Source organism: Macaca mulatta, chromosome 10, assembly GCF_049350105.2.
Source record: "Macaca mulatta isolate MMU2019108-1 chromosome 10, T2T-MMU8v2.0, whole genome shotgun sequence".
NCBI classification, from domain to species: Eukaryota; Metazoa; Chordata; class Mammalia; order Primates; family Cercopithecidae; genus Macaca; species Macaca mulatta.
The window spans coordinates 111,668,224-111,684,964 of NC_133415.1; the positions used below are offsets into that span (position 1 = coordinate 111,668,224).

The 16,741-nt window shown below is 49.3% G+C and overlaps 2 protein-coding genes across 54 annotated transcripts in view; both read left to right on the top strand.

Moving 5' to 3' along the window:
- Window positions 1–16,741, top strand: part of LOC100424899 (guanine nucleotide-binding protein G(s) subunit alpha) — a 71,710-nt gene that overhangs the window by 38,098 nt on the left and 16,871 nt on the right. For 4 of the 50 annotated variants that reach the window (XM_015148707.3, XM_077952064.1, XM_077952071.1 and 1 more), the window contains exon 1: window positions 11,906–12,079. The exons of 11 other annotated variants lie outside the window; for them this stretch is intronic. Coding sequence is in view for 19 of the 39 variants with exons in the window: in XM_077952059.1 (XP_077808185.1) it covers window positions 14,467–14,605 (139 nt within the window). In the remaining 20 variants the exon portion in view is untranslated. Of the gene's footprint in view, window positions 1–11,905; window positions 12,113–13,796; window positions 14,120–14,151; window positions 14,606–14,910; window positions 15,255–16,741 lie in introns of those variants that run through there. 35 more of the 50 variants (XM_077952069.1, XM_077952066.1, XM_077952072.1 and 32 more) reach the window with 15 other exon arrangements.
- Window positions 1–16,741, top strand: part of LOC144329396 (neuroendocrine secretory protein 55) — a 64,535-nt gene that overhangs the window by 38,098 nt on the left and 9,696 nt on the right. The gene's annotated exons all lie outside the window — the stretch shown is intronic.

Consider the following 16,741-nt stretch of genomic DNA (forward strand, 5'->3'; position numbering starts at 1 on the left):
AATTTCCATCACCAAAGAGCCTGATTTCAGGCAGAGAAAGAACCACTTTAGCAAATGAGAGAAGCAAAGAGGAGTGGAGAAGGAGAAGGAGGGTCATTTCAACAGCAGCAAAACTCAGCCATTTTCCCTGACAGCACTTTAATTATGATGAAAGAACAAGATTTTTTTTTTTTTTTTTTTTTTGGTTTTTACAGAGGAGGCTTATGGTGGGGGGAAAGGAGGGAGCCTCTGAAAGAGATGTGAGCTGCCAAGGTACAGAGTGCAAAGTGGCTGTCACTGCCAAATGACAGATGCACTTGGAGAGGGTGAGAGAAGCCCTTCCCTGAGCCTGTGCACCAGTGGCCCATTCTGTGGGGGCCCAGGACTAGTCAGCCAGGGGCAAATGGTGAATAGGATAGCCCAAAGGAGCCACCTGCTACTGCCAGCTTTCCCCTTTCCTTCTGTGAGATTTTAACCCCGGGGGTGGTTCTCCTCTGCTGTTATGCTCTGCTCCACCGGCTTTGAAAGCCTTGGAGGGGTTTCAAGTGGTCACATACCTTATTGGTGAAAAGGATGTTTTTCTTTAAAGTCAGGTGCTAAGTCAGGTGTGAGGTTGAAATGGACACTCAATGGCTTCAGAGCTGGATAAAGGGACAGAGCCCAGGAAGCCCAGGACTGACGTTCTGATGGGCAGAGGCCGGCTATGGTTTAGGAATGGGGAAAGAGTTGGTGCACCAGATGTTAAGAAGCTACAGTCAGCTCAAGCAAGAACGAGAGAATGGCGCTGTCACTGACTTCCCACCTCTCGGCCTTGCCCGTAATCCCTGCTCTGATCCGAGGCATGGGGTCCACAGGAGGTACCTATTGTGTTGCTATAATGCCCACAAGTGGTCTGAGGATTCTGGGCTGGTAGTGTTTAGAAAGAGATAAAAGTGAATCCTAGACTCTCACAGCTGGAAAAAGCCTTTCTCCCTGGGAATGGGAAATAACAAAATGCGTCCAGGTTAGCTGTGGATTCCTTAGAGATGAAGGGAGCAGAAAGGGAGGAAAAAAAAAAACACAAAACAAAAAACAAAACAACAAAAAACATAGAAGGTGCATTATTTTGTACTTCCTTTCACCTCCCTCCTTGGTTTTAGGGCTCTTTCGTGGCATGCAACAGGAAGTGCAGGCTGTGTTGAGAGCCTCTGGTGCAGACTTACGCAGAGCACAAGAGATGATGTGAGCCTGCTTGTCTGGGCTGCGTTTGTGTAACTGAATTACACAGTATCTATGTTAGAAGTGATGTCACCCAAGAGAGCCCCGTGGCCTTGAACTAAACACCAAGGGGCATCAGGCCCCGGCCCCAGGAGGCCTGCTATGCGGCAACTTCTCTGAACAATTTGTGATTTTCTGTTCTTATTCCCCTCACTAAATTGTCATGCTGCTAGAGACACTTCTAATTTGATGGTTATTAACAGGCAGCTGGTAATGAAACAGCAAGGACTTAGGGCTTTGCAGTAGGTGAATTACGGACATTTACAAGTAAAACAACGTTATTTCTTACATTTAGCAAGAGGTTTAACAAGCAAAGTGTAACATCTGCAGAATCTTACGGGAGGAGGCAGTGGTCTTGAAATCGTGAGGCAGAACTGCAGGGATGGAGATATCGCCTTTCCGTAGAACAACTGCAATCTCCCCATCAGAGCCGACTGGAAATACAAATTTGCTCCTATCTCCATGCGTGGTGATTCTGCCTGCTACAGAGATGGAGGAACAGTGATCTTGCTGATTTTAATGGACCCATTTAGGGAAAAACACTTAAAAAATATGTGAAAATGCATTTTCCCCCTATTTCTCCTGGAAAGCAGCATTAGGGTCCAGCAGTTCTGTCTGGAAGCAGGGAGATGCAGGAGCAGCATCCTGGCTTATGACCGTTTGGCTGCTTAGTGGTTTTATTTTAGAAAGAGTTTTAATTCAGAGGCGGTGGGGGGGGGGGGCGGCACAGGGGGTGAGAGAACAAGACAAATCAGATGTAGAGGTTTGCAGAGCCTGGAGGCCAAAGGAAGCCCACTTTAGGAGACCACATTTTCAGCATCAGAATAAGTAAAGTATTTGAGGATTTTTGTCTCCTCTTAAAAATACGCAGTTTGGAAAAGGAAAATATCCAGGCTCTTTTGAGAAACATATTGAGGTGATCAGTTAACGTGAGGTGGTGGTGATTGTAATGTCGGAAGAATTGGTCTCATTTTTCATGTCACAATTAATATTGTTTGAGATTAAATAGCTTCTTAACTTAGACCATTTACATTTTACAGAGCACTAAAAAGCAAGCCTCCAAGCCACTTTCTGGCAGCACAAAGCCAAATAAATGGGAACAATATAACCTTAAAAAGATCCATTCTTTCACTTGTATCTTTGCTCTGGCCAGTATCGAGTCATTTAGCACAATCTAAAAACTCACATTTTTCATTGCTAGAAATATGTAATTCTTCCTACTATTCATTGCCTGCAAATTTCCTATTCTGGTGACCTTTTTGACTTGGATTTTTGTCTTCTTGACAACAAAGCATCCAATCAATTTGATCAAAAGTTCAATCGTGAAAAAGCATCTGGATGTTTTGTCTACAAACAACCAGTTTGCCTGAATATTTGAGAGGATCAGCTCAGCCAACCACCTGTCCCAATGTCACCCCAACACAACCCAAATGCACTCAGAGGGGCACGGAAGGAAGGGTACACACAAACAAGGTGTGGGGGGTCTCACTTTCTCTGCTGCAGCCATCTGAAATTGGCTGCAGAGGAGGGGGAAAATGAAGCAGCAGACTAGTCCTTCTAGGCAGATGTGGAGGGAGAACCGTGTGGAAAGAAATCTTTATGGCTAGACTCTCAGCAACATCACTGTCAGAGTCTGGTGCCTGCAGCCATCTTAGAATTTAGAGGAAGCCGAAGGCACCTGCCTGCATTTTGTCTTAGGTTACAACCAGCTCAATCCAGCCAGCAAAAAATAAGGGTGAGAAGTGTTTTGCTTTTACAGAAAAAGAAAAAATTTCCATGATTCTGTTCCTTGAAAAAAAAGCTGACCCTCCCCAACCCAAACCTTTTATTTCAAAGTCACCAAAACTGAGACTAGATCATCTCTCTCCCTCTCTCTCTCTTTCTCATGTGCATAGTCAATTTAGACTCTCTTGGCTGGACTTTTTCCTGATCTCTCAGTGCAGTAAAAAGTCAGGCAGATGAGGGAGGAAGAGGACAAGGAGAGGCAGGGGAAGGAGCAATGGCTCCTTGGCACATCTCCCTTTGTAGTTCAGTCTTACACAGTCCATTTCTATTTGCAAATAGCTCAGCCCAAAAGAGGGTATTGATATGACCCCCAGATGCTGTTCCTAATCCATCTTGCTTATTTTCCCTCTGGGGCGCAGGCAGGGCAGAACCCAGATATGATCAGACCTTCAAAGCACAGCCTTGATCCTTTATTTTTCATGTTACAGTCACAGACCTTGAAAATGTGTTTTCAGCAGTTTACCACATACCGAGAATTTCAGGAAACAAAAGGTCAAGAATTGATGACTTAGATTTATTAGTAGTCCCATTAGGCAGACCTCAGAATTCTAATGATGGGTCTTTGCTAGACAAATCAATGTCATGTTTCTAAAAGGACAAGAGTGACAGCTGGCTGATTTCACAGAATTATCAGGTATTGGGAGGAAGGTTAAGTTCAAAGTAATTACTTTCAATTACAATGATGTTCTTGTTTGTTTCCCTGGGGTTTTCATGCTGCTAGTAGTGTTTTTTTTTTCTTGCATTTGCATATTTGTTGTTTACTTTACATATTTTAGAAATTATCCATCTTTTTTTTTCTCTCAAAATCTCTTCTACCTTTGGCATCAATTGTAGAAACTAAATGTTTGCTGTAGAGTTCTATCCTTTAATCATAGCTTTTTTTTTCTTTTTCTTTTTTTTTAAAAAACAAAGTTCTCTTCTCTGCCTCTCTGCCTTCCCACCCAATAAACCTAGTGGATGTGTAGTTATGCCAAGTTGTGGAAAACACATTTAACACATTTAAAAATGTGCAAGGTAAATGAAATATAAAAGTATGTTATACCTAAGATTAAAATATTAATTCGATTTGGGGATTTACTAGTCAACATTTTGGTTTTATATGCATTCATTCAACTAACTCATGATATCTTGTTGAAATGATGCATTTAAAATAATTACTGATTAAAAGAAAACTAAGGAACTTTTCAGGCTGAGAATGACATTAAATTATCCTGTTCTTGAGCGCCTCTCAGAGGCATGGGTTAAATAACACTAGAATATGAATTTAGGGTCATTTAGGCTTTTCTGGGCTTTGGTATGCCTCCAACGGTTATGAGTAAAAGGAGTAGTCCTTTAACTTGGAGATTAGATGTCTCTGGGTCCCAATTAAGTTTTATACCAATTTCCTTTGTATGGTTCGGCTATTTGGCACCATCTTGGTAGAAGATAGGGATCCAGGGCCTTTGCTATCAGTGGAATGGATTGAGGAAAGCTTCCTCATTTATAAGTCTTGGCTTGGCAAAACATAGCCTAGCCTTCTTCCTTCCCTTTCCAGACCAGGGCACCACGTGGAGATAGCGCCGTTTGCTTGGGCTGGCCTTGGACATTTCAGAGTTCCCCTCTTACTACATGCTGACATTATTCCACAACTCCCCATGTGCCTTCCCTCACTGCTGCCAAGTGCTCTTGAAAGTCAACCACCTTCCTGGGTGACTGCTGCTTTCTTACCTCAGGTTAAATCCATAGACCCAGTGAAAGTTTTCCCAGGGGCTCCCATACCTAAGGGTAATCATACTTTCTATATGTGAAAGGCTAGTTTTCCAGAGTTTTTATTTCTTGATGTTAGGTCACTGCAACCCTGGGATAAAAATAGATGTAATTAGCATGTTACAGATCAGACTCTGCACTTGTAGCTTTGTGCCACTTTCTCTAATAATACCAATTTTGGTGACACATTTCCTAGAATCCTGGACTTGCTTCAATCCCTAAAATCCTCCAAGAGCTGAACTGTAGGACAGACCTGTTTGCTTTAGAAGCTAGAAGGGTTTGGTCCCAATTAGATTGTCTCTTTTCCCTACCTTTCTGGACATTGCAGGTCCATCTCCATTTTCTTGTTTTTATGATCAGGGAGCAACGGCTCCATTCTCCCCTAAGGCTGACATTTTTGTTGAAGGCTGAGCACACATGTCTTCCGTCCTTGTGGCAAAAGGCCCTTTCCTGGCTGGCTCCAGAATCCTCACCAGTTAATTGGGAAAACATTTGAGTTAGGCATCACAATTTCAGCCGAGCTGGGCAAACAACGAGTACACCTGTCACTCGAGCCAGTGTCCAAAACTCAGCCCCACGGATCACAGCTGTAGCGTTATTTCAGCATGAGCAATTCAGTATTTAATGTTCCTTAGAAAAAAATAAATCATTCCAAGCTGCTACTGTTCACCTGTTAACTCTTTCGGGATTTCATGGTGGTGGGGGTGGAAGTGGGGAGTAATCTATAATTTGCTTGGCTAGCAGAGATAATACCCCTTTCCCAAGTCTGTCTTTTAAAAGGCCATTTCTTACATAATGGAGAACAGGGGCTGCAAAAACAATATCCTCTTGATCTGTGTCAGCCACTGCCTTCCAGAATGAGAAGTTAGATTTTCTTCTTTCGTTTCATTTATATTTTTACCTGCGCAGTACAGGTACTGCTTCCTACAGTCGGCAGCTTCCATTTCTTTCCTCTTTCCATGGTAGCTTAAATTAGCCCGTCATCATCAGCAAATCTTAATTTACAATTAAGTGCCGGGGAAAAAAATTCGTCATTAATCAGACCTCATTTTATGTAAATGGCCCCCAAAAGCAACACACATTTTTAATCTGTCCTGCCGATAGCTAAGCCCTTCTGTCATTTGGGTCCTAATAAATGAATTGGCCATCTGCAATTAATCTGCATAGTACAAATCATTGGAAGGCCGAGTCTGTCTGCCTTCTGAAAGAAACTGGCTATATTTAGTTTTTAAAGCAAGTCTGCTTTGTGTTCTTTGTAAAGTCAGCGACATTCTTTCAATTTTTTCGGTGTAATTAGCACAAAAGGAGCCGTAATCTGAGAAGGTAGTAGAGACTAAGGCAACCGAAAAACAGGAATGTTCAAGAAAGCGGGCAGAGGCAGCCTTCCCAGTATTGGGCAGCGTGCAGAGACCCTGGGACGTGGCTGCGGGTAGAGCTGAGGTCTGTAGCTCATAAAAAATCTCCTTTTCATCTGATCCCCAGACTGGTTGCAAATGCTTGCAGCTTGGGCTGAATAATTTTCCCCTTCTCATAACTTCCAGTGGTCGGCAAGGACCTTAGAAAGACACAGTGCCATCTGGGCTCTGCTGCTGAGTGGGCTCCTAACAGGCCAGTGAGAGTTCTGTGCACACTGCCAAGCCCTCAATAAACTGCTGAGTGGGAGAGCAGAGGGCGCAGCCCTGAGCTCCCCAGCAAACGCCTAATTTCGACCAACTGGAGGCTAAATGGAAATCAAGCAGAGGAAGGCTGCGGTGGCCGTGGGGAGGACAGTTGGAGCCCGTGTGAAAAGAGGGGGCAGCCCTCCACTTTGGGAGCTGTGCAGCCTGTGCCCCAATGGTTAGTTCCCTCCTCAAAATAAAAGCCAGGAAAATAGGTGGAGCTAAGCGATAATTACACATTTTTCAATTTCAACTAAAACGTGTGGACAAACACAAAATGATGAAAAGGTATCTGCATTTCTAGGTGAATTAAATGTGTGACTAATTATGTCACGTTAATTGCTTAATTCCTGGTTTACCAACAGCAGATGGAAGTGGGACTGGAGAGGGGGTTTTAGCTCTGAAGGCGAATGACACCTGAGGCCCAGTCTGAATCTCAGTTCTCCCAAACTGAGGCTAGTTCCTAATGGCAAGGCTGTTTGAAAATGATCACCTACATTTGGTTGGCAGGTAGATAAAATCCGAAGATGTAAAACTTCTATTTAGCAGTTGTTTCATTTGTGTATGTCCACAAAGCAGCATTTAACTAAATGAAATGAATTGCCTGATTAATCCAGTGTTTTTAACTGTCTAAACTCCAATTCTATGGAGCTAAATTTGAAGAAGTGAATACTATGAAAAAACTCCTAAAATCTTTAAAATAAGAAGAATTAATGGGTTTCTTTTATCTAAGGAAATTAGTCCCTCAGAACTCCTGACTGGTCTCAACATCCCATCTCCAGGTGCACCAACTGCCTCTTATTTTTTCCTGTTGTCATTAGTTTTGTAAGATGTTGGATCAAAGTGTCATTTAAATAAGGCACCTTGTAAATAAGTGTGAAAGTGAACTGGTCCGTGTCTATTTTTAACTAGTCTCCCTACATTATTCTCCATCCTGGATGAGTTTCCATCTTCAAGGCCAAGTTAAAAGTTCTAAGCAACAGGTTTTCCCATTACCTTAGTCCTTATGAAAACTTTTCCCCAAGGGAAGTGAAGGATATTTCAGTTTAGGAAAATTAACTTTCCTGCTGTAGAGTGGTTAAAACTCTTAAATATTTTTTTGTACCCAATTAAGAACTCCATTAAGTGGGTCCATTGATCTGTTATTGATGTTGATGTACCTCAAAGAAAATGGAGCTTCCTGTCTTCTCCTGGATTTGACTTTCAGTTTTGGAATTGTTGAAGCTGCAGCCTGTGTTCTGCTGATGGGTCTGCCTTTTGGTCCTGCTAGTGGGTTTTCTGCTCCCTGTTGATATCCAAGTTGTTTGTCCACCTAGAATCTTCAATGAAGGGTAACATGTGCATCATATCATTTAGGCTTCTAAAAGGAACATAAGTAATACATGTCATCTCTTTTTGTTAGCTTCCCGCTTCTTAAGGTAGATGGTGGCTTTGTTAGAAGTCCATTCCTGCCCACTCTGGGGCTCATGGGGATGTGGTGAGAAAGGCATTGATGGCCTGGGGAATTGGGCATCTGTCCACAGAGACCAGGAAGCCTCTCCCACAGATGGTGCCTCCCCATCAGAGAGTCAGGAAAGATCAAGAAGGGCTGCAAAACGTCCTCGTTGCCCTTATATTGTGTGCCATGCTTTTAAGTAGATGTTTGAACAACATCTCAAATCCACTGACTCAAGGAATTCGGTCCAAACACACTGGCCAATGTACATCCACATTCTGTTTGAATTAGAGTATGTTCTGAATTAAAAACAGATCATTTTAAAATTAGTTGATGGATAATAAATAGGAAAATGTCATATGGCCATGTAGTTAACTCTTCAGTAATTGACTTCAAGTCTTCTGAAATGAAGTTTTACATCATGTTTAGTTTTGAATATAAGTTTAGGGTTACTTTGTGGTTGGAGTTACTGACTAGTGAATATGACAAGAAAAAAATGTCCTAGATAATCACTACATTCGATTTCTAAGAACTTTTATGGTCTAAAGTAATAGAGCCTTCTTACAAGGATTAACTGGGACTAGGAAATGCTTTTTACAATTCCTTCTTTCATCATCTACATGACATAGACTTTGACATTCATTTGCAATAGCAGTTTCAGTCATTCTAGCTAATTAAAGTGCAGAATGTGCTTTGAAGACAGGAAACACTGTGAAAGTGCTAAATACTATTATTAAAATCCTACAGCTAAGGTTTCTGTTTCAGTGGAAACCTATTTATTGTTTCCTAGGCTATTAAAATAATATTATAATTATATTTGCTCTGAGCTCTTGGAAAACAACTTAAAATGACCCCAACTAATGAAGGGCCAAGGATAACATTCTTGTCCAAAAACTGAGTGACATCATTAAGCAGAACACTATTTTCAAGATTCTAAGCTGTAGCAAGTCCGCTGCTTCGAAAGGCAGACAAGGCATTCTTACTCAGAAAGGAGGATACCCAGGGGCCAAGAACACAAACTGCCTTTATCACCACGAAGCTGACAAGACCACAGAATTCAAACCCTGATGTGGGACGTTGTTCCTTGTTGTCAATATGGAATGTTGGAAAGAAATGTTTTGAGGCCGTATCTCCGTGTAGTGTGTGACACGATCTGTTTAACCAATTTTTTTCGTTAGGTGACCTAGTGTTTTAGGTTAGGGATGTGTTATGATCTCAACTGGCTGGCTTGGGCACGAAGCAAGTCTCCTGAGCCACAGATCTGTGCTCTCTTCGGGCATTTTATACCCAAGATATTCTGCCCTTTGTCTCTCCCTGAAATCTCCATAACTCCCTTCTCTTCCTGAGCCAGATGAGGGGCCCCTTCCATTGGAAAGCTCTTTCATCTGGACTGTTCCAAGAATTATGCTAATAGATTGCCCCACTTTCAAAGCATAAACTAGGTACTTAAAACAGTAATGATCAATTAAAATAAATGACTAACCCATATGAAAAGGTCACACATGGTAGCCTCCAAATCTGAAAGACTTAAAAAAAAAAAAAATCACAACTTTTAGGGCCTTGAGAGGTCAAATTTGAGGCCAAAAGCTCAATAAAATCTCTTCTTTCACTTTGTGTGGAGTGAAAACAGAGAGCCTAGCTGACCGCAAACCAGCTTGTGTTTCAGCGCTCTGGGTGTCATTTGCTTACCTGTAAACCCATGATTCCACCTGCTGTCATTTATTTACAAAGTAAATGCTTTATTTATTCATCAGTAGTCATAATAAAATATAGGTGAAACCTACACTTAAAACATTTTTGTTTTCAAGAATGGCCTCATAGATTGAGAGCTGAAAGGAGTAAAGCCTGATCTTGCGTTACACATTTCTAGGACAATAGTCCCAATTGTGCCTTGCCTAGAACGCATGTTAGTATATGACATGGGGCAGTTTCACTCCTTTTAAAGTTCAGGTGTGATACTTATCTAAAAGGGGAAGGTGGTAATGGAGCTCAGAGATTTCCAAATAAGGAGGCTCTTCATTATATTCATTGTATAACTTTGTAGCTCCTGGCATAAGTATCTAGGTTGTATTTGTTACTATTTACCTTACCTCTTAAAGACAATGTATCTGTGCTTTGCCACATTAGAAGCAGGAAGGAAGATGCTTTTGAACAAATGGAGCATAACAAAAATTTCTGGCCTATTCTTCCCTCTTACAAGTCTTTAACAATTTTTAAAAGTGACAATCAAATTCAGCCAGGAATTTTTAATTTACTATCTAAAGATATAGAACCTGTGCCATGTCATCAAGCGATTCTTTCCAATTTAGGTGGCGGATGACAGTGAGCCTTACTTTAACTGTTACAGGCAGCCTGAGAATCATCCGTCCTGAGGCCTTACTGCTGAGCTTTCCCGGGAGCACATTCAGGTGTATCTGCACAATATTTTTATGCATCTTTGGTTAGGTGAAAAGCATCAACCTAGGATAGTTCCTTTGAGCATTTTCAAAAGAAGGTGTATTTTTGTGTGGAAGAGAGGCCATGATCAGGAGTGTGACAAAAACCTGGCAGCAACTTTTCAGCCGAGTTCGAGAAAGTCAGGGGTCTGCAGCAACCTAGGGCAGGACGGCATCTAGGCTGCGCTTCCTGTTCTTAATTCCAAGTGTTGTTTGGTGACTTTGAATCGCCCTCTGTTGTCCTTTCAGGTTCATAAAAAAGAGGCCTTGTACAATGGGGGCAGTGGTGTACCTGAAGGGGCCAAGAAAAATAATATGTGGCATCTTCATCTGTCACACCTTTTCTTACTCGAAGTGGAGCAAACTGGGGGAAAGGGGGGAATTTCAGTCATCCTGTTGAATGGCTAACAGTGTCTTTTTATTTTCAAAGCTAACTTAAAATGATACAACAGTTTGCTCCAGGCCTCTGGTGGTATCAACCGCCCCCTACCCCTGGGGACTGTTAAATGTGTTTCCATTTATAAGTAGACTTTTCTTTCTTTCTCCTTCTCCATCCAAACATCTTAAGTTTCATGGACTCTGTTAAGAAGTCAAAGAAAAAGTTGGAAGACAGTTTGTGGACTTTGCATATCTGGGTTTTCCGGGATGTAGGCCTGTGTCCCATCAAAGACACTGCTCATGTCTTAGCTTGATTACCTGGCCGCCTCGGCTCACCTGGGCACATGGTGGGCCGCGGAACCCGCAGGCACCAAACATTTATTGAATGAATAAACTGTATCCCAGCAGACACCACGGTGGCAGCAGATGACCCAACCTAGGTCCCAGGAAAGGCGGGCTGGGGTCAACTGGTTGAAAATTTGCTATCCCTGCTCCTAATCCCGTGCACTGCTAGATCCTAGTGTGGGGCGGGACACTTGAAAGTTTTGAAAGAACCCTCAAACAAGTTCACGTTCCGTAAACTACTTTTCCCTCTGTTCCAGAGCCCCCAGGGCGCCCAGGCCAGGCCGCCACCTCTCCCACCTGGGAGGACGCCTCGAGCACCGACTCCACAGCCACGGCCACCTCTCCTCGGCTCCCGTGACACCGGCGCGCCTGCTGCTTCGAGCAGAGCTACCTTTGCACTCCCATCGCACTTTTCTCGTCCGAAGATAAGAAACTCCGTCGGGCGTCGCAAATAATTCGAATTCGGCTCTCTGACACCTACCTCGGCGGGCGCGCGCCGCTGGGAGGGCGGGGTGGGTGGCTGGAGGTAAGGAGGCGCACAGCAGGGGTAAGCGCCGCCGTCGCACACTTTGCACGCCGCCCAGGGCTACACCACTCACCGAAAATTGGGAGGCAGGTCTGGGAGGCGGGGTTGAGCGCCCACCGTCTTGGGCGCACCCGCGCCCCCCGCCATCGCGGCCCGCGAGCCCCTGGCCCACACCCGCGCGGTCCCCGCACCGGCCCGCACCCCCAGGGTGCGCGGCGGCCCATTTGGGTGCGTCCCCGGTGGGCCGATTTTTCGCGCTTCCCCTTCGGTTTATAGGGGCCGCTGCTATGGGTCGGTCCTCTGAAGAGGCTGGGGCGTCATCGGGGCCGGTTAGAAGCGCTGCTCCCCGGCAGGGACACTCAGTCGCGTCGGCACCGCGGAGCGGGCTGCGTCAGGTGGCTGGCCGGCGCGGCGCTCCCCTGCTCTCTGGCTCCGGGCTGCGGCGCCGCGGCTGGAGCGAGCCCCTGTCCCGGCGCGGGGCGGCGGCGGGCGGCCGGCAGGCACTGCCTTGCGTGTGAGTGCACCTCACTCACATGTAAGTCGGGGAGCGCCGGGGCCTCCCGCGGAAGTGCGAGTCGCCCGGCGCGGGCAAGAGCCGCCGGGTCCGGGACAAGGCAGGGGCGCCCGGGCGCCGCTGCCCTGCCCCGCGCCTCCGAGCACCCCCCAATTCTCTCTCTTTTCTTTTCTCCATTGGCGTGCCCAAGAGCCAAACCAAGGAGCGCCTGAGGGTAACAGCAGACTCGTGCCATCCGCGCCTTTGCACTTTTCTTTTTGAGTTGACATTTCTTGGTGCTTTTTGGTTTCTCGCTGTTGTTGGGTGCTTTTTGGTTTGTTCTTGTCCCTTTTTCGTTTGCTCATCCTTTTTGGCGCTAACTCTTAGGCAGCCAGCCCAGCAGCCCGAAGCCCGGGCAGCCGCGCTCCGCGGCCCCGGGGCAGCGCGGCGGGGACCGCAGCCGAGCCCCCCGACACGGGGCGCACGGGGGCCGGGCAGCCCGAGGCCGGGGGCAAGCAGGGCGCCCGGGCCAGGCGCGAGCCGAGCTCCCCGAGGTGGCCGGGCCACCATGCTGAAGATGGCCATGAAGCTCAAAGCCCGGGCGGCGGAGAGCCAGAAGAAGACGGCCGCGGCGGCTGCCGAGGTGGCTGCCGAAGCTGCGGCGGCGGCTGCGGCGTTGGCCGATTCGAGAGAGCCGCTCGCGCCGCGGAAGAGCGGGGACCCCGAGAAGTCCGCGAAGAACCCCAAGAACCCGGCGCGGGAGGCACCCCCCGAGAAGTTCCTAACAGACAAGGAGCGCAAGAAGCTCGAGAAGAAGCTGCTGGAGCAGAGGCGAAAGGAGGAGAAGAAGAAGGAGAAGGAGAGGAAGAAGGTGGAGAAGATGCTGAAGAAGAAGAAGAAGGTGCCAGAAGCCCAGGAGGAGGCCCGATACCCCGAGGCCGCCGCCGCCGCGGCCGCCGCCGCCGCCGCCGAGGGCGCCGAGGAGGGCGCCGTCGGGGGCGTCGAGGAGGGCGCCGCCGCCGGGGGCACGAGTAGGGCCTGGGCCGAGTGGGACACGGACTCGGGCGACGAGGACGACGCCTACTACGCGGCGCCGCGTGTCGGGGGCATCGTGTGGCGGCCTGGGCCGATCAAGGCAGGCGCGCTGAGCGCCCACCTGCCCCTCGTGGTGTTCCTGTTCTTTTCGGTGCGCAGCCCCTCGTGGGTGCTCAACTTCCTCCTGCAGAAGCGCACGGAGGAGGGCCGCGGCTGCGGCTTCGTGTTCGGGGCGACCTGCTGCTTCCGAATGTTCCTGGGCTGCGCCTTCTTCTCCTACTTGGGCGGCCGCGCCAAGCGCAGAGGCCGCGGACGCTCCGGGGCCAGCGGCGCCTTCGGCTCGGGCCATGGCGCCCGGCGCCGGGGGCGCGAGGAGCGGCTCATCTAGTCAGACCCCCCACCCCGCCACCGCCACCGCCACCAGACACCACCATCGCTGTGTAGTGTGGGTTTTTATTCGTGTTCGTGTGTGTGTGTGGACACATTTTCCTTTTCGGTTGCTCTGTCCTTTGGTTCGTGCTCGCCTCGCTTTTTCCACACTCCTGCTCTCTGGCTCTCTGTGTCTCTCTCTCTTTCGAAAATTTTCCTAAGTCCGGGCGCGCACTCCCTCCCCTTCCGCCCACCCCGGCCCCTCGGCGGCGCCCGCGGGAGGGGGAGGAGGCCTCGGGGGCGCCGGGCGACGCGGTCCGGGGGGTGGAGCGTTGGCGTCGTGCGAGGGGTCGTCACTGGCGCGGAGACGCCCCCTCTCCCCCCTCGGCCCGGCCCGGCTGCGGCCCGAGCCTGGGGGGTGGGGGGCGTCTCCCTGGCCCGTCCCGTCCCCGGCCGGGCGCGGGCGGAGGGACCCCCTCCCCGGGCTCCCGGGGGGCCGCCTCCCTCCGCCGGCTCCCGCCCTCCCAGCCGCCGCCGCGGCCGCCGCGGCCGCTCCTCGGCCCTCCTCCTCCTCCACCTCCTTCCACCCCCCTCGCCGCCGCCGCCTCCTCCTCCCCCCGCCTCCCCCCGCCCGCCGCGGCGCTTTTGGCTCGGGGCGGCGGCGGGGGCCCGGCCGAGGCAATAAGAGCGGCGGCGGCGGCAGCGGCGGCAGCAGCTCCCGCAGCTCCTGCTCTGGTCCGCCTCGGCCCGGCGGCGGCCATCAGCCCCCTCGGCCTCGGCTCGAGGGGCGGGGAGCTGCGCGCGCCCCTCGGTCCGACCGACACCACCCTCCCCTTCGCGCCCGTCCGCGCGCCCCGCGGCCCGCGGCCCGCAGTCCGCCCCGCGCGCTCCTTGCCGAGGAGCCGAGCCCGCGCCCGGCCCGCCCGCCCGGCGCTGCCCCGGCCCTCCCGGCCCGCGTGAGGCCGCCCGCGCCCGCCGCCGCCGCAGCCCGGCCGCGCCCCGCCGCCGCCGCCGCCGCCGCCGCCATGGGCTGCCTCGGGAACAGTAAGACCGAGGACCAGCGCAACGAGGAGAAGGCGCAGCGTGAGGCCAACAAAAAGATCGAGAAGCAGCTGCAGAAGGACAAGCAGGTCTACCGGGCCACGCACCGCCTGCTGCTGCTGGGTAAGGGCGGGCGGGGGGCGCCGGCCCCGGCCCGGGGGCCCCAGAGGGGCGCCCCGCAGGCCGCGCGCGCCGAGCCCGCCCCCCGCCCCGGGCGCGCGCTCCCGGGCCCCCTGCCCGTTCACGGGCTCTGTCTGTGGGGGGCGAGGCCGGAAGGGGGACCCCGGGGCGCGGATTCGGCCGGGCGGGGGCTCAAAAACGGGGCGCGGGGCCGTGGCGACGCGGGCGCGGGTCCCCCTCCCCCGGCCCGCCCGTTCTGTGTGTCTCCTGCTCTCGCTCTCGCTCTCTCCCTCTCTCTCTCTTTCTCTCTCTCTTTTTCCGCGAGGCCTACACGACGCCAGGGGTTTGGGTGCGTGTTGGGGAGGGGGAGGGGGAGGCCCATGGGGCTCCGGAGACTGCGACAAAAAGAGGGTTTCGGGGACAGGAAATCGGGTGGCGGGTAGAGGGAGGGGGACCCGCCTCCGTGGGGTGTGAGATTTGTTGGGAGAGGGAAAGGGGGAAGAAAGGGGCGAGGAGAGGAGGGGGTGACGCTGGGGGGCGCCGTGGTGGCGGAGGGGGCCTCGCCAAAGGGAGGCTTTGGCGGGGAGAAGTGGCCGAGGAGAGTGGGGGGGCTGGTGACATCAGCCCCTCGGAAAGGATCGGAGCGGTAAAGGTGGTGCAGTGGGGGGGAGGGGGCGCAAGGGAGTCGTGGCGCCGGAGTCGGTGGGGGGGCGGCGAGGGGAGGAGGGAGGGCGGTTGCCGCTGGGCGCGACTTGGTGCGTTTCGGGCAGGACCGACTGTGTGTGCGCGGAGCAGACGTGTCCCGGGCCAGGCCGGGCGGTGGAAGGAGGAGAAGGAGAGTCAAATAAAATAAGACCACCCCCCACCACCAAAAAATGGATAGAGTTAGTACGAGAAGTGCCCAGTGAAGCCAAATGACACGTCATTTTACAGTATGACCTTTTTTTCCCCTTCCAGACTTGCAGGCTTTTTCAAAAGCAGAGCGGAGAATTAATTGTAGCAGCTGCCCCCCCCACCACCAGCGCCCCCCCAACACTATTTTAATAAACCATTAAAAAAACACATTTTTCTGCTGGCTGGCCACATTGAGAGTGCTTTGTGAAAAGAAAAAACAAAGACATTCACAAATCAGATAAAACTGGAGAATGACATTTGTCTGTAAATGGCTTCTTGGTCTGGAAATGGCGTGGTTTTTTTTGGGGGGGTGGGTTTGTCCTTTTCAAGGTGGGAGGGGGGATTGAGAGTGCTGTAAGGAGAAGATTTCCTCCAGGTGGGAAGAGATAAAAAGACATTAATTAGTTGTTTATCAAGTGACATTTATTTGTTTGGTTTTGGGTTTTTCTTTTTTTTTTTTATTGCGATTTTTCCTCTGGCAAAAAAATAAAATTAAATTTAAAAAGGTTATAAGGAGATGGCCTTTCCTCCTTTTTTTTTCCCTTAAGGTGCTGTTTTGGGGGGAAAAATTTTAAATGGCCAAAAGAATTACACAGCATTAATTAAAAATGGAAGTTTTCCACTTCCTTGATAATTTGGCTATCTGAATAAATTTGTGAATTTGCTAGGTTAAGACCTAGTTCGTGGTCACATTTCAGCAAAACAGCTTGAGTAGAAAGAAGAAAATATAAAAGGCCGTTTTTTGTTGTTGTTTTTTCCTTTGGTGGCTTTTGCTTTGCTCTTTTTGGATAGGTCATGACTTTGTTCTCCTGGGTCCAGATTTATAAAAGAAGAAAATTACTAATTAAGTGAAAATAAGTGTCTTTGATGTTTATGCATTTGCAATTTCAGTAATTAAATGGTACATGTGTTGCTGTCTTGTCTAAAACTTTTAAAGGCAGAATTATGCTGTTGGGATATTATGTGTATAACTTGATTTCAAAGTATAAATCTGGAAAAGTCTAGAATCTTTTCTGCGAATGCTATCTGAATACTAATTTAAGTCAAGTGTGATGCTAATGGTATCTTAAATTTCCAACACCTTTTGTGCTGTGATCACAAAGTCTCCACTTAATTTGAGACTGTTACTCAGAACACACCTTGCGTCACAGGGGCTAATCTAAATGTCCTAGTCTATATGACTACATTACATCATGAAGTATTGATTGCCTCTGGCCTAGGAATCTGCAGCTTAAGCCAGTGACA